This window comes from Opisthorchis viverrini, assembly GCF_000715545.1.
Source record: "Opisthorchis viverrini unplaced genomic scaffold opera_v5_237, whole genome shotgun sequence".
Lineage (NCBI taxonomy): Eukaryota > Metazoa > Platyhelminthes > Trematoda > Opisthorchiida > Opisthorchiidae > Opisthorchis > Opisthorchis viverrini.
Window position 1 is genome coordinate 609,258 of NW_008751895.1, and position 18,334 is coordinate 627,591.

At 44.5% G+C, this 18,334-nt stretch overlaps 1 protein-coding gene across 1 annotated transcript; it reads right to left on the minus strand.

Annotated features, from left to right (window-relative positions):
- Positions 1-5,202: 5,202 nt before the first annotated feature.
- Positions 5,203-17,761, minus strand: T265_08813 (hypothetical protein; the record flags this gene model as incomplete). The annotated part of the gene is made up of 7 exons (XM_009174720.1): positions 5,203-5,471; positions 7,353-7,577; positions 9,133-9,209; positions 12,305-12,676; positions 17,167-17,313; positions 17,351-17,507; positions 17,579-17,761. The coding sequence occupies 7 exons, from the start codon at positions 17,738-17,740 to the stop codon at positions 5,358-5,360; spliced, it is 1,254 nt and encodes a 417-aa protein (XP_009172984.1).
- Positions 17,762-18,334: the final 573 nt, after the last annotated feature.

The window sequence follows — 18,334 nt, forward strand, 5'->3', positions numbered from 1 at the left end:
GGTCGAATGTTGAAGTATCGCAGTAGTTCCATCATAAGAATGCATGCGTGTGATTTCAGAGGACGCAAATCCTAAGTGTGAGTGGTTATTAAACTTACTGTGGTGATAGTTCGTAGGCTTAAACGTTTTGAGCAAGTAACTGTGTCTCAAAGTGTCTGCGTCAAAACTCAGCTCGCATCGATTATTGTCAACGAAAACTAACTCAGGTCTGAACCGAATGACAACCACATCGAGCAATCATGTGAGGCTGTCAGTTAGCGAGTCGTAGCTCAGAATAAATCAGCTCCAGCTTGATAATCAATACCTGAAAGATGCTGATACTCACATCCATAAACCTAATTCGGCTGCAGCAATCGAACTACTTAGGAGTGTCCTAGTTTCACGCAAGCGTTGTTATCAGTTCCGGGTCCTCGCATCCACAGATCGGAGGAAGGTACAAAGTGGGATAATGCATTGGACGAAAAGTTCTGAGCGGTTTGTGATTTCGTTGAGACCATTTAGCTAGCTACAAAGTAACAGGTGCACTTGCTTCCTAATACGGCCACGCATCTGTCTACTTCGCAGCGGAACAATCATGTGGTGAGGCTGTGCCGTACGAGTCCGCCTCCACGTCCAAATCACGTCAGATTTCATCATGCGCCAGAGAAAGGCCAAAAAGGTGCACGCGCATATCCTGCCCACCCGATGGCCAAGGCAACATGTGCACTCCGCACACAGACGGCCATCTGTGACTAATCAGGACAACGAAAACAATAGCTCGAGGACCGATGTGGGCGTGCCTGAGACCCACTGGTTGGTTGAGAATAGATCGACCAGTTACAAGTGACTGATATTGATATAACGCTGTATTTGCAATAATACTGTTTTTCCGAACGCCTTCTTTTCTTCCGACTATAACCTGGTAGCATCAGGGAAGCTGAAGAGATACAACAGTCCCCCTCATATTTTCCAGGAATTTGGGAATAAAATAGCATGCTGGCATTCTGTGAGAAATGGAGGATGTGAAAGAAACCCATGTTATGTAGATGTTGTTATACATTAGTCAGTGGCTCGCTGATCTGGGGTACCTCATAAATGGACGATTGGATTGAGGAACATTGGACAAAGCTCTCTGGCTGTGGTAAGATAATACTCGTTCAGCTGTAACACCCTTCCAGTGCCTAGCTGCCATGCCATCCGAAGGAAGCACGAGGTTTGGGATACTGCTAGGTTGACCAAGCCTAGACAGGGGAAGTCGAGAGCCCGAGGCCGGGTCCGAACTTCGGAACTCACGGTCAGTAAATTCGCACTCTAACCACTTGAGGCATCTCGCCCCCAAGCAAATAAAGCGAAAAAACTGATCAGAGTCATTCAGAAGGAATTCTCAGGCGTGGGTAGTCACATGTTACCTTGCGTGTTTGTCGACATTCTTAGTTTGGGACTCTAAAAAACCAGGCGACGGATTCATCATTGTGAGAGAAGAAACAGAACTTCCACTTTTACGAACGGTTTATGCAGCAAATTAGTAGGAACGGATTTTTTGATTGTCAGTTATCAACCGATGTGTCCAACGCATTGGATACTGTCGTCGTCTAAGTCCTGCACATGCATTATCAACGCTCCATCATGGTCGGATGGAGGACGTGTTCTCAAAACGAGGAGCACATCCACCAGTTAACTCGGGTGACTCATGTCCATTATGCTTTGTCGAGCTGTAAATGACCCGAAGGAAACTCATTGATCTTTCGAATGGGCAACCTTGTGTTCTAATCCATGTTTAGATAGAAAATACCTCCACCCGGATCCCTATACGGTTAAAACTTTACAAGAATATAAGGAAAATAACAAGACTGATGTGCCTGATAGAAACTCATCGACTGCATTTACACGACTCAGTGCACAAGTTGTCCAGTTAAAGTTTGAACAGGTATGGAGCCGAAGAACACGAATGGTAAGCTCCACAGGAAATTCAACAGCCTAAGGACAACAGAAATCCTAGGCTGCTATCCTATTTGGCATCGCTTGGGTTTTCAAAGTCCTTGAACCCGGCTTGAGTTCACGTACACCTGGATCTCTGTAACTGACCTACACTGAATTAACCATAATGACAGAGAACACGTGTCAGTCATCTGGTTGGCACTGGCAACCACACGAACTGGTTATGACACTAACATGAGCGAGAGGGACAGACTGCCTTTCGCCTTCGGCCCACCCACCTATCTGAGCTCGTGATCAGCCCATAACAGTAGTGACAGTTAAATGCTCCAAGTTTGAGAGCGAACAGTCGCTTTCCATAAGATTTCAACTGGAAAATCCAGTTATAAACGCGAGTAAGACATGCTTCATAGGATTACAAAAATGTCATCCAAAGGTGTCAAAATGTAGATTTGCTTATCACATTTACGTAGAACTGATATGATGATTGATTAGTTGGCCAGGACAGAGTCAAGGATTTTCTGACGACGCAGGGAAGGCTGGTGTATTCTAATGACTTCGTTTTGACGGGCCACCTTGGAACGACTGGGTGGCACCCGATAAAACACATAGAACGATCCTACCGGATTGACCCGGAGAACCGTATCGATTAGATAAGACGCGATTATGCTTTTCGTGTGCTTGACTTTTCGAGTTCCTTTAAGGATGGCAGATTCACAGCCACTACCTGACAAGGACACTGAGTCGTACCACCCACGTTCGCAAATGGGTAATGCATGAAGAGCCGCGGACTGGTACCCTGATTTTGACATTGGTATTGGGAAAATGGTCGTTACTGAAGTGATATCTCTCTTCGAAGGATTTTCAGCAACCTTGTGAGTAGTTTCCTTCATTAAAAAGATATATCTCTTATTGAACAGTAGCCAGAATCACACTCATCAGCGGAACGCAAACTGACATCATCGTTCTGCTTGCGGCTTCGATCGTGCCCCACATGCTTACACCGGCGTTTCTGAAAGTTGAATAAAATGAGGGTGGCAATCGATACATTGATTTTTGTGGATATTTGTGATCAACCAAAAATGGGCGTTGTTTCTCATTTGAATGTCGATGCTTGCTATCACGACCACAGGATGCATATGGCTTCAGTGTATCACCGTACATAACACCGACCATGTGCATCCTCACTTAGTGCGGCGGAAGATCTGTGGTCTTCAGTTTTGGGTTCGTAAACAAACTTAGACGGTTCGATTCTGCACAGACTTCTATACGTATACTGCTATAGACGTGCATACTGCGCATGCAGTCATCCTTACGCTCACAGCCAGTGTTGTTTTTGCTGGGTAATGTTGACCGTGAAGTCTGTTTGCCTTCAGTGGGCAATTGAAGATTGCACCGTGTACTAGTCGAATGAAGAGTAGTCAACACCAGCTGACCGGGTTTGCAATACGTAGAGAACATTCAGCAATTAAAAACGAAGGAGTTAATGTCCATGTTCAAAAAGGGGTACGCTGTCGATGATGGTGACCAATACTCTTGATTGCATAAAAATGAGAGGAAACTACACTGAATTGAGGGGTAAAATAAAACACCACATATTTCGCTCCTTCTATATATCGTAACAGACTTCACACTCTCCAACTAAGGGAGGTTTCAGCACTTCCTGATTGAATGTCAGCCTGATAGTTGTGGTTTAGTACCAACCCACATGACCCACTAATCACAACGACCATTATTTTCTATTTGTAACAACCTTATTCAAACTACGGAAAGGTTGTACTAGACCTACTTCAGGGTAGTATCTTCCCGAAATGATCGCACACCAAACGATGCTCGACAGAAATGCTGTTCTACATGCGCTTTGGGAGTAGTTACTCTTACTGAGAGTGCTCCTTGGCTGTCGGGAAGATATCGTCTGACATATTGCCTAAGTCACAAAAGGAGCTCACTAATGGGACTGACAGACGGTAATTGTTAGTCCAGTAGGTAGAAATGTAAAGAATCAACTGTGAGGTTCAGGCGCATAAGCGAGACAGACAGCGAGTATCCTCGGTAGAAACACGTTAAGTGAGCGCGAAGCCTGCAGCTAGAATCTGTCCTTAGGTGTGTCGTTTCGTTCATGTTACACGTACTTGGACGTCTCAGTTTAGGACCAAGAAAGTGGTCTCCAACTCGCTTCATGACATCCATCTTGGCAACAGGGTGAGTCCGGTATCAGACAGCATCACGAGCGGTAAGACGCAAGCTGCACTTTCATTTATTGTCCCGTATAGCGGAATGTACATGGTGCATGCATATCGAGCGAACAGTATCACCGGTGCGAACTTGATGAGGCGCGCTCACACCGTACACAGCATACATTTTATAAAATGGTTTGCTGCTGACTGCTCTATCCAAACGTGATGAAGACACCAGGTAGTCGTCAACTGTTGGGGATAGATGGCTGTGGTCTGCGCAAAAGCCTCACTGCTGACCAGCTTACCACGATAGATACAATTCTGGGTATCAGCGTCAGAGGAGTACAGAACCACGGAGGATATCTACTTGGGCAATTCGTGTTCCCAACTCATCACTCCAGCTAAAACAAGACACCTTGGGTGATTAGGAAAACACAGATGTAGCTGATTTCTGATAGTGTGGCGAAAATATAGGATAGTGCGTTTTTCAGTCCAACCGCCGTTGCTTACTCACCGTTTTCCCATGAAAATCACATCACAGCAACCATGTTAGTAAAAAGATGGCAATGACGCGATGAATAGTCAGTTCTTGTGGTAGTTGGCCTTGCTTGACCCATGCGTCGGACTAGCTGTGAATCATCCGCCATGGTGCACTTAGGCCACTCATATAAACCTTTACAATCCCAGAGGATCGGATTAGATCCTTTCTAATACTTCACATTGGGATTGACCTGGGATCCCTAGCAAATGTAGGGAATACTTTTGAGGTTCATCATGTTGTTTGACCAGAACCCCAATAATTATGCTTGTCTTCGTGGAGTTCGACAAGATTTTGCTTAAATTCTACTCGGAATACTCTACGCACTAACTTTGATGGCAGGATTCGATGTTCAGCGATCCTTTGGATTCCGGAAGGGGCTGCATACTGGGAGTAAGAGCGCGAATAACTTCAAAATGCGGCGAGCTGTTCAACTGATTCTTCATGAATTTCATAAGTTGTACTAGAGGGAGTTCGGAGCAAGTGATTTACCTGGCACTACCGTCGTACACTTAGGACAAATGGGATCCCTCCACCTCGTAGTTTCCTTACAAGTGATGAAGAAATACTCGTGTGGGCACAGCGCTGTCTATTTACAATCGAGTCAACATATCACCAGATGTTTATAACAGTTGGGGTCACGACAGGAAATGAAAGGAGAAACAGATGGCAAGCCACTAGGCACCAACAAGAGGTACCGAGTGAGTAAAGAACGGGGACGGTGGAGGTTACTTGTAAAATTCAAACTCTTGGTCTCCCTTTTTAAGAGCATTCTTGTATCCCTTCTCGAAGTCGGATGCGAGGACCACATAGCGGTTTTCTCGCACAGCTTGCATTCCGGCCTAGTGAAAACAATGGGATGGGCATATGAAAGATGTTGGGAAATTCACAAGCAATACAACCTTGTAATAAACCCTTCGATCTATAGCTACGGTTCAACCAAGAGCAAGAGTTACTGTCGGTTGATCCACGCATAAACGAGAGTAACGAAAAACTCAGCGATGGGACAGCATCATAAACGTTCAACTCACATCGAGATCACCACGACGTCTCAGGCATTCAGTAGCACCAATGGCAAGAATTCAAAATTACTATAGGTCCGAAGACAGGATTTACTCACACCAGCGAAAACAAAGACAGCGGTTCAGGTTTAGAGAGTAACTTAGAGGACTTGGCGTTCTTGATCATCAGCAGCTTAAACGCTCACACCAAGGTACCGGGTTGTCTCCTTCACCCTACGGTCATTCGGAACCTTATGTCTTTGAACTGTTTCACGAAAACGCACTGAGTAAGTTTGAACGACACTGGTTGCTCTGCATCCCGTGATTCTCGTCAGGTCAGTCAACCACGTTTTTATAGACCTTATCATCTTCAGATTCGTTGCAGTTTTCCCGAGGTTCGTACTCATGGGTCTGCAGGCTTGTAAATCCTTATCTATGGTGCTCAGCAAAGGACCTCCGAAATTAAGACACACCGAGATGCCATAAGGCTGTAATCCTCACACTGCGTACTAGTTTACTAAAAACCGAGGCACAGGAGCTGAGATATCTCGAAGATCGTACCAACCGAAATATCAGGTACCTTATGCGCAGCACATTCATTCGAAGGACATCATAAACGAGAGATTCAGATGAGTCTCCCGTGAAAACCAAACCGGTGTGCATTTGGCGAATTAAGTACATTTTGGATTCAAATAGACTATAAGGTTGACGGAAACTCGGGGACTGCGCTTACTTGATGAACCCCAAGAGTTTTCAGCAACAATGTCAATAGCTTCCTTTAAAAGAAACTTCATGGCGTCTCCGTGCAAATGAACTTCCCGTCAAGCGCCTGCTCATGCAGGGTGTTCTCCCTTAAGTGCAGTCACTTTACGTGTGTAAGAGAGTACCTCGAGAGTTGTAGATAGTGGAGGAACAATCGAATCACCCAACTATGAAGTTCAAGCAAAGGAACGCCAACCATACCGAACAATGATGCCAGACCACTCACGTTGATAAAGAATTAATGTATGAACTCCGAAACTTTTCAGACAATAGGATAACGAGTATTTGGCACAAAAATTAAATGGGCACGGAGATGGAAAGTTTTGGATGGAGATGGTCACAAGCGGTGTCATTCTCCTCAGCTAAAAATGCAATGCAACTAACTTGAAATAGAGTCACCTACTCTGATTGATCCACAAGGCTGTTTGCATGGCTCAAGATGGGGAACCCAAATTGCTTGGTACATGAGCTATGTCGTGAAATCAGCAACAATATCACACCGGTATCAACGCAAATAATATAAGGGATTTGGTAGACATGGGGAGATCTAAAACAATACTTTGGAGATTGTGTCTAACAATTAGGACTGGTGTTGGACCACTGGGTCTTCACGAGATCAAATAATGTTACGAAGAGTGGGTAAAAGCGTGATTGAACTCCATATTAACAACCGTTTATGAGCGGTAGCGATTCCGAACACAATCGGATTCGACTTATCCTTCATCAGAAGAAAACAGTGGAATACTAAATGGATACGGAAATCTAGCCACTACGAGTACAAGCAAAGAGAAATGAAGACCGGCTTCGGAAACTCGATGGGATGTCATTATAACGGAGAAACAAGAGAATACCGCATCCTGAACAGAGAACATCGACATCGCTTTGGACTGGGGTTTACTAACAAGCTACCAAAAGTTGCTAATAAGGGAACCTGCTCAGCAACCGGGAAAGATCACCCACCTCTTGACAGATCGCATTGATATCCGCTCCGGAAATTTTGTCCGGTCGGGCCACATAGTCCTCCAGGTCAACATCTTCGCTTAAATTCATTTTCCCCGTGATTGTGGAGAAGATCAAACGCTTTTGGCGTCGGTCTGGTAATGGAAACTCGATTTTACGATCCAACCGTCCGGGACGCAGTAGTGCTGGATCCAAAGTGTCTGCACGATTGGTTGCCATGATGACCTGTTGCGAGTGCATGGATCCAGGTGATTAGTATGAAACACAAACAACTGGTAGTCGATGGAAATTGAAGAAAACTCCTATTGAAAGATGACGTCACATTCTGATGGGGAGATGGTTAAATTATCCAGCTTTGTCTGTCAATGAAACAAGTGAGTGGGTGTAGATTTGTTCAATCCTAAATCATCCCCAAACAGAATGGTACTAGAATCGGGGAGAAAAGGTTGTTTTGATCTCCAAATTGAGTGATTCCAGTACCGGTTCGATCTGGTTGTCTGAGGATATCGATCGAGTGTTCAGTTTTATGTAGCCGTTGCATTTCTAGCGATTAAGAAGCTCACTTTTGGGAACAAGGTATCCTTGTTTTCGTTTTAAGAGGTTTCCTCCATAATGGTAATACCGTACAATAAGCAATATGCTGGAGCGCTACTCAAGGGAGAAATGCGGGTTTTTATAGGTCGCTATTTGATCTTTCCTGACGATCTTGGCATCGGTCATCTGTCCCCTGTTACCTAAAACATTCGATCACCTTGACTAAGTCGGTTAAAGCAGCAAGAACAGATGTGGGGAAATCATTCTACAGTAACCGCTAGTGCAACTAACCGAGAAGGCTTCTCCAGAGTGGGCAGAAGTTGTCTCCAGTGTTGCAAGCAAGCGCACTTCTGTGAGTTTAACTGTATCACAACATAACCTGTGTTTATCTGTTTAACTTCAGAAAGAATTACATGCAACCGGAAACGAGGGAACATAATTGGTAAATTGGAAGGTGGAATCGTCCCACATAAGTGTCATAACACGGATTTGATGGGAACAACCACAGTGGAGGGATTTCATGGTTTTGTGAGTTTCCATCTACCTATCGTCAGTTATTAACACTTGGGCCACCTCATTCGTCATCCTTAGATGTGGTTACAAGGTAAGATCACCGATCGCATGAAATTTAACAAAATTCTCTTGATATAACAAGGCTAGAGTACACATAAATTACCGTGATAGTAGGCGGCAAGTGGTCTAACTGTGCAGTCACCACGCCGCACTGGATGAAGCAGAGTGAACCGCTGAACCTTGTTATCATCACCACGTTATCAGAAGGATCGCTATCATTCTATGACAACCATAGAAGATTAAACCAACCTACTTACAGCCACGCCTGTGTAGTTGTAAGCCCGTGCTGCAAGTTGGTGACACAAGATCTGGCAATAAACTTATGCCTACTTGCCGTAGTTTCGATGTGGCATTCGATAGCATAGCAATTAGCTATAAGTTTGTCGATTTGATGCACGGACGTGCTACATCGAGTAGCGTTTACAAGGAGTATGGCGAGAAATAAGTTATGCTGTTGTTAATGTAATACCGATCTACGATGCAGATCGACATAAAGGTTCCTTAATGCGTTTTCCAAGGATAGTCCTTATGTGAAGGAACCACATGAATGGATCAGATATAAGCAATCTCTTCGGTAGAGTCAACTATATTATTGCCAAGCTTTTTTATGCTTGAACATATAATACGCAGACAGGAAAAGGTGTTGGATATTAGGAAAGTAAGTAGTACTGACCTTTACGTTAACATTCTGATCAAACCCATCCATTTGATTGAGCAACTCCAACAGAATTCGTTGAACTTCCCGATCCGCTATACGGAGTGGGGGAAAATAGAAATGAGCACAGACGAGAATTAACTGATCAGACTGATAACGAGGCATACAGCACATGGCAACGACATTGTTACGCTGCACGGACAATGCGGGTGAACAAACCAACAAGCAATGCACCTTTGATACAGAAGAATACCAGTCGACCGGAAATCATTATAGGGACCTAAAGTGTGACTTACTCGTTGTCTGTTGAAAAGTGAAGTCTTTTACAAAAAAGCAGCCAGTTTCGAGAGTCTATTGGTTTGTTCGCCTAACCTGGCAGTTGCACTGAGGTTCATGAACAAGATTCTCTTGAATGGCGCTCCCATCCTCCTATGAACTAAAACTCTAGTGCGAGCGGTACTGTTCACAGTCAGTATTTCTGCCGTTGGTCTAGAAAAACATACTACTGATACCGTTTTCATCCGATTTTTCGAAATCTGATATAAATCCGACTCTGCGTCCTCATTTGAACGTGGAGGGCGTAAATGGGAGTCATCAGTGAAGTGACAGTAGCTACGGTGTTGATTATTTATTTGAATCAACGGTTATTTTCGCCAATTGTTTGACTACTAATATGTAGGTAATTTACACCTGTTTAAAATGACGCTGTTTTGCTTCATTGTTGCTCGTTCCTCGGTTTCTTTTTCCCGCTTGAGGTTTGCTTGCCCTCTAATTAGTAATGTCGACGCTTTGTCGGCCGTCCCTCTTCGCTTACCATTTCGTGTCAACTCTACATACTCCTGAGTGTTTGTTCTGACAGAAAAGCAGGTCGCCCGGGGCTCGGAATCGGGCCCCGAGGATGACATCTTACTCGATAGTGCTTGCTGGGATTTTGTTTTAAACGGGACTAAGTGCGCATTTCGAGTTGACACGTAGCACGTGCCACTTCGTTGCACTGTCAGCTGGAGGCTGCAGGTATATTTACTTTGAGCCGAATTTACCCGACCCATTTGACAGTTGGTTCCCATTTCCTTTTGATCCGGGATCACCCCCCGAACGTACTGACTGTCTTCTGCGCCTGGTTACATTGTATCCGTATATATGGATATCCTTTGGTAATTGCTTTTACTGTTTCCAGAAAGCCCTGCTGCCTCATTGTCTTTCTTCTGCTCCTGCCGTTTGCGCTATTGTTGACAGTACGCTCCACGTAATTCACGATGTTTATTAGCCCATTCATTCACAGAACCAGTTGCTAATCGGGCAATAACTGCCCTCATCTGTCTGTTCTTACCGCCTACTGAATACGAACTACGCGCAGTTTGATAGCTCCCATCGTTCCCTTAGCCGCCCGGACCTTACATAGTATGGTTACAAGTCGATTTAAGTAGTGAGAGTGGCCCCTCTATGTAAAATTAAACATTAGAGGTAGCCTTTGGAGGGAATCATTCCCTAGTATGAGAATCGGCTTTCAAAAGAGAAGGAAAGACTACGAATCTCATATTGGTGGTTCAGTGTACACCTACAGGAGAAGTGACAAGCATTCTAAGTGCCAAGATGCAGTACCCCTTGCACACGTGATTATGAAGGTTGCAAAACGTGCCTTAGAACGGACTACTATAATGTTCGTGACCACAATCCTCCTTTAGATTCTGTGAATGCATATCACCCTAATGAACTCTCTTGAGAATGAAAAAGAACAAATACTAGTGACTTCTGAGAAGACAGCGACCAATTATGCCAGGATGAGTAACCAGTTAAACTACACGTGCTGACGAAGAATTATTTAATCACCGAACAAATGGTGCTCCTTCGTCACAAAAGCCCGCAACAAACGTCAGGCTACTTTATTCAAAAATTGCCGTGCAGCAACCCAATCTAAACCCAATTCTTGACAGTTAGAGATGACACCACAACTGGGAGACGTGGCACACTATATGGTCTGCAAGTGACATTCTTCTATATGGATATTTTACTGGACGCAGGAAAATCGGCGTACAATACTGCTTAGTAAGGACAGTTGAAGGACCGGATCTAAAACAGGGCAACTCATTGAAATTTTGTAGCAAAATGGAGTCCTCTACTGAATGCAGACAGTAGTGGCATCCAGTGCAGAAAAGCGATTGTGTGAACAGAAAGCAAGGAAAAAAGCGATCTTATGACAGGATAGAGCCGGTGAGAGAATTGAGAATGACATATCATCCATCTACTTGGCGTCATCCACGCTGTCGTCCGGACAGTGGGAACAACGCAATCGCACATAGGCGGATTCAGGACATTTCAGACTGTTTCACTACTAAAGACATGTCAGTAGTGTGGATAAAATGATGCTTCGAGGGTTAAGCCCAGTGGGGAAGTTGTTCAAGGCACCGTACACTTTGTCCGCCTCTGGGTACAAGAGGCATTTTCGAAAAGAATCTACCATAAAATGGACATCTAAATGAGAAGTTTGGATTGTGAGAGGGTAGCCCAGTTCAGTTAACTTTAATTTCATAAGGAGACTTCAACATCATGAGAAAGATAGGGAGGGTAAATCCAACATCGGCGAGATTAGGGATGACCGAAATTAGGTTGGAATTCAAACAATCAAGGCACAGAGTCAAAATCAGGTTGAGTGCCTTGCGGCTGGGTTAATGTGACTGGGTAATGCAATTGTATCTCCGTCAGACAGTTTGACTCACAAGATCAGTATTACAAGGATAAACAATTGGAAAGACCCTAACAGTCGACAGGAGAAAAGTGTTCCGCTTATGCTGTATATGACTAGCACGATAGTCCGAAGTGTAACACGAGTAGGCAAACAAGTTTATTAGATGAATTGATACAGAATACCTATGTAGTGCTGTCCCCGAACACAAACTATTGTGGTATCGACCCGATGTTAAAAGCTGCGAAAGTCGGATGTAGGGGAAGTCGAGTGTGAAGCAAAAAGAGTAACTGGATCTAACAGCAGCAGAAGGGGTGGCCGTCACAAGAAAGCTGATATTCCTGACAGAGTAGTCTTGAGGACATAGACAAGAATGTTAGGAAGCTGAGACAACTGACTGGGAAGTGGAGACAACTAACCACAGATATAACACAGAGGAAAGAGAAAAGTAACGGGTATTGATTTTAGCAAGTACATGTAAAAAAAAACTAGACAAGTAATACCCACCTCCGGTTTGGGCGTCAAATCTTTTGGTGGCAATTGCATCGATTTCGTCAATGAAAATGATAGCAGGTGCATTTTCTTTTGCCAACCGGAACACATCGCGGACCATACGGGGTCCTTCACCGAGATATTTTTGTACGAATTCCGATCCAACTACACGAATGAACGCAGCTGTGGTATGATGAGCAACAGCCTTCGCGAGCATCGTTTTTCCACAACCAGGAGGGCCAAACATGAGAACCCCTCGAGGTGGGTCGATACCAATCTGCTTGTACAGTTCGAAGTGAGTGAGTGGTAATTCGACGGCCTCACGCATCTCTTGCTTTTGAGTGTCCATTCCCCCAATATCCGCATAGCTGACATCAGGCTTCTCATCTGAAAACGAGAGGCGACAAATTGAACATCAGGATAGGAAGTTCTGACGACGACAACAGTCAATGATTTACGGAGCGATAAGTTAGAAATATGGAGCAGGAAAAGTCAAGTTAGATTTGAGAAGAAATAGCTGTGGCTAGGTGGCCTAAGTAGATAGAAACGAAAACAATCCAGAATGGCACGAGACTACATTGAAGACACTCCGACGCAAAGAAAGCATGATTTGAGGAGCGGACAAGGATGAGGTATTTTTGCATCAGACATAATGCATGCTTTATAAGGATGCAAGGAAAGGGATACTTTGGTTTGGATATACGAAATAAGATTTGGGTGCAGTATGGAAAACAGCTACTGTGGTCAATGGGTAGAATCGACAGCTTAATATGGTACGGGTTTATTTAGAGTACTCTACTCTTGAGGGAACATCTCCAGCAAGGCAAAGGAATTTCTTTAATTCAGCTATCCTCCAGAGGCCGAAGAGGAAACACCGTTGGGTCCTCAAAATGGCTGATTTATCCCATCGAAGGAGGTACCATAACAGAAATACCCGATATCACAGACTTCGATTTTTTGGAATTGAAGTGTTAAGCACAACTGATACATCAACCCATTATAATGATAGATCCTTTAAGAGTTATCTACGCTTAAGCAGGAAATTAACTTGAGATACGTAAATAGGACTGTCCTTTTGGTCAGTTCACAGCCGAAATAACGATTCAGGGCATTATGAATGGACAGCCAGATGAATTGATGCATGGCAAGTCAGCAGTTCTCGAGTTCCTATAATCAATGGTTCCCGTTGTCGCTATGTGGGAACGCGTCTTCACAACAACCCGCCGTGTTAAGCGGTTATGATTTAAGTTCAACTATGTGATCAAACCACTAGGATTTCAAGACCTGGGTGACGGCAACAACGACGGCTATACTGATCTGCTGTATTGCGTTATCACTTGGATCACATAAAAAAGTGGAAAACATGTGGAACATTCGGTCCAAACAAAAGATTCCATTCCGCCCTCACACTCGAATATAAGCGAAAGTCCATTACCACAATGAAGATGCAAGGCCGTGGCATCAGGTAACCAAGTGAAAGAAACGGTGCGAGAAAACGATTACAAGCTACTGCTATGGAAAAGACTGAAGTTGCGGGCACTGTGAACACTTGGGTCACAGTCCCTAGTAAGAAATCATCGCTTAGCTACAACACCCTTTCGGTGCTTAGTTGTCATGCCGCCCGAAAGAGGGACGAGAGCTGAGACAGCGCCAGGTTACCAAAGCCCAGACAGGAGCGGTCGAGAGGCACATTGCAGCTCTGGATGATCCCCCACGTACCACCAAGCCGGTTGGAAACACAGGGAGGCACTACCTACCAGGTGGGTAGTGTATTATTATCATCATCATCGACAACATGAAATCAGTGTTCAACACCAATGCTTCGCTGCCGTGCAGGGCAGTGTATGGTGTTGCTTCATATCCCAAACTCTAGTGAGGCAAAGCCCGGTGAGTGGTGTGATGAGGATATATGTTCTTCGAAAGCAGTTCGAAAAATTCCTTTGTCCCCGGGAGCTAGGGGTCAGTCACTTGAGCGGGACCGGTAAATAGCACAAAAGGCTGGAACCACCTAAGTCATTCAAGATTAGGCTGATAGGTGTTGAAGAAACGTTTGTTTCGATGGAGCCGGCAGTGATTTATTCTACCAGAACGCTTACCCGAAGATCTAGAAAAGCAACAGGCCGATGTCATGCTCCTTAAAGATTTTAGGTCCCATGGGGGAGCCAACGCAATAATCAAGGATTTTCAGGTCATCTGGAAGGGACTAAATCATCAAATTATGGGCGAAGGAGCATGTGTGATGCTTATTCTGACGTATGGGTAGGTTAGAAGCCGGTTTAAGTAAAGCCGAATTCGGAAACTGAATTTCCAAAGCCAATCCAGCCCTTATCTTACAGCATGGCTACGGAGGGACGTTCAAGACTCTGAAGTTTCTCCACTTAGATACACAATGTTTCAATGCGACCACCACATTGGCAAACGGGGTAGTATGGTCGAACCTAAGTTAGCATTTATTGAATCTTTCACCTGAATGATGGTCTCTCTGAATTCTCTTCTTGCCGCATTTGCCTTCAGAACGCCGCCATACCGAACACCACAGTGTTCTACTATAGTTAACGAAACAAACAAGCATCATGAACTACACATTGGAAAAGCCTTGCGAGGCCACCCCAGTAGTTTATCATAAACAACTTAAATACACGGGATATTAACTGAGACACCAACTCTGAAGGACGGTGACTATTTTGTTTAGGAATCTCTTTCAAAGGAGCTAAAGCTTCGCAAGTGGTACATTTCGTATGGCCGGAAAGAAGCAAGGACTCGACCCTGATCATATATTCACTTAACCATTTGAGAGTGCCTCACCTATTCAAAAGAACGAGCCTTTAACCACCAGTGTTTAGCTGAGAAAACATCTTTCGTATAGCCGGTAGCCAAAGGATAGGACGTCATATATAGAATGCCATCGTAGATCTGGAGTGAAAGCTGTGCATTAGAGCTGACAGCTTGGAAACATGCTCGCCATTGAGCAAGCGACTCGGCAATGTCTAACCACCGACCAAGGCATCGCAACCTATGGTGTGAGCGAAATAATTCTTCCGGAAATCAGTTGGCGTACTTCAGTATTGCTGATTTGATGCTCGCACAAGACTTGGACGACGCTCCGAGGACACCGATGGTCGAATACTGAGATTTTTAACGTCACCAGCGCGTAGTGATCAAGTTTCTGATCCATGTAACAATATGGAACGCATCGCAGCATGGTAAACTCTATCTTTGGCAGCTAAACTGATGTTACGTCTGCGCTGAGGATGATGCATGTTCACCAGAGCCGCTCAAACGAAGCTCCACAGTAAGGGTGGACCATGTCTGTCCACTACTTTATGGCGACAACAAGGCGTCACACGGGGGACGGTGTTCTGTACAATAACAGCTCTTAGTTGACAACTTCAAAATATCATGAACGGTCGTCACCCTTCGAAATTATGTTTAATCACAACTGGATGTAAACACCTACCACAAAAAGACGGACGATTCCACCTCACACTCAAGCAAAGGCGTTATCGTCTTCATAGTGACATATTCCAGCCAACAAAATGACAATATAAGTGGAATCTCGGCTCACAGGGAAGTAGCAATGTTGACAGCAACACCAGATGGGAAAACTAATGCTTCACTACCAAACAAACATGTCATATTTATTTGAATAAAGACTTAGAATGGAAAGAAAATGTGTAGAGTGGGACATAGGGACACAAATGTCCGAGGTACCTAGGCCTCTAACACTGCCAGACAATCTGGATGTAAACTGGCAGCACGCGCGGTAGTCGCGTCGTTCAGTATCACCAGTCAAGTACGTGGCCCCCGTCCTAGAAGGTGAAAAGGACCAGCAGCACCCGGACTTTTCGTGACATCTTTCATTTCCTTGTCATGTCAAAATGCGCCTGCCTCTGGATTTCCAGCACTCCGGATTAGGTTAAAAAACTCATTTCGGCAGGTTGTACCTGGGTATGCGTAACATGGTCCAACCACCTTAGCTCCCAATGTTGAATGCACTGAGTGGAGTAGTCTGCTTTACCAAAAAGCTGTCTCCTGGTCACCTGATTCCAGTCAATTACAGCCATAGTTCTAAGCTATCGATGATCAGAGACCCTCGACCCGAAGTGGACAAGTATCGCCGCTGTGCAGCACACCCATACTGTAGTCTAACACATGGGCCCTTTGAGACCCTTTTTGAGGTGACACAAAATGGCAAAGGCAAATCTGACTTTTGAGACTCGCGCATCGACTTTGTCTGTCACATCTAACGCAATTTCCAAGATACGTAGTGTTCCATAACTCCCAGTATTACCCCTTGAATTCAAAGAATTGAGAACGAAGACGGAAAGACCTGCAACATGACTGAGCATTGTGCTTAAGAAGCGCATGTTGAGAGACCAGAAGACCCTTTATTTTGGAGGTCTACACTGCTCGCGAATCTACGGGACACATTGGCAGCAAATGTGGTCAGGCCATCTTCGACCACCGTATTTAAAATGGCCCCGATCAAGTAGATTTGAAAAAACTTAGACACCTAAATGTGCGAGCCAAAATTCATAGAGCCAGACTCTCAGATTTCGAGATAATTCGCCTCAAACGACAGCTCTAGTGGTGGATTTACAGGAATGCGACAGACTGGCCGTCACCCGGTTTCACAAATCTGTGGGTGAATAGCACACAGAGGGAATACTCAGAGTGAACAGTCTTTCCGAGGACCAAGCAGCTAAAACCTAGACTGTCCTCATACACATCCGGGTACACTGAGGTAACTGACAAGACCACAGCAGCTCTGGCCTAGGAAGAATTCGGATTGAATGCCTACGGCTAATCTGCAAAACAAGTCATAGATATCGCAACTAATGCCGTCTAAAAACTAGCGGTAATGAAAGAAAACTTACCGGGCTGCAGCATAGCGATACAGCTATCAGCTTCAGGTGGCAAAACATCCACGAGTGCATTGCTGTGCTTATGGAGCGCCACACTTGCTCCGGGCTTCAGTAACTCACGGTCGATTGTAGAAAGAATTCTCACGTAATAATTAGACCCTACAATATGCACATATTACGGAAAGCCAATGCATACCCGTGGTTGAGCCCAGGATGCCCGTATTTTGGTCTACGGCCTCGAGAAACTGGCCGATAACGAGTGGGACACTTTTTATTCGCTTGACCTCTTCCTGTGCATGACGATATTCTTTTTTCAAATTCTTTTGCTCATCTTTAATGTATTCTTCCTGTATCTGTATAAATTCGATTTGCTTTTTTAAATTCTGTAGAGCAAAACTTGGCGAGCACCCATAAAGCCAGGTACCTTCAATTTGACGTATAGATCATCTTCGCTCAACTGTAAAGGGTCAATGTGATTATAATTAACAGCTGCAACATCTGAGGTTTCTAATTCCTGATGAAGGTTAGTCGTGCATGAAAACGAAAATACTTTTGCTTGCGGGGGAAGTAGTCCCAGTTCCTCCATCGTCGCACGTCCTTGACCGGAGTAAGCAAGGGACCCAAATCGGAAGTGAAGAATCAAACGACTCCATCTATGGTACGTATGCTATGTCAGCAGCAGGAGACAGTGCTTCCCTGAGGGAAGGCCTTCATGACAACTTTTGTGGGTGCAAAGCAGAAATGAACCTCAAAAACTGCAGTCCACCAAGCAAGGTTATACGATAACTGTACTGATAAACTAACCAAATTGGTAGGCACTGTATCCTACACGTCGGCTGACGTATGACACTAGCGACCAAAAATAACCATAGACAGAGTGACTATAAACCTGAAACCACTTAATGTACGATTGGGGAGTGATCAGAACAAATGGGAAAAGCTCCTCATCCATAATAGACGATAACCACCGCAATGAAGTATTCGGAACATTATTCATAGTGAGGCGAGGGAACAATAGCCCTGACACCGGTAAATGGTCGGTAAACAATCTCACAGTTATGTGATACGGTTTACTTCATTTCCCTACCGAACATAGATTAAAGCCGTTTCGAACCAGTTCCGGGATGAATTAGGATCATTCAAATTCAATTTTATTTTAATTCAGGTTTTAGCGTGCTAA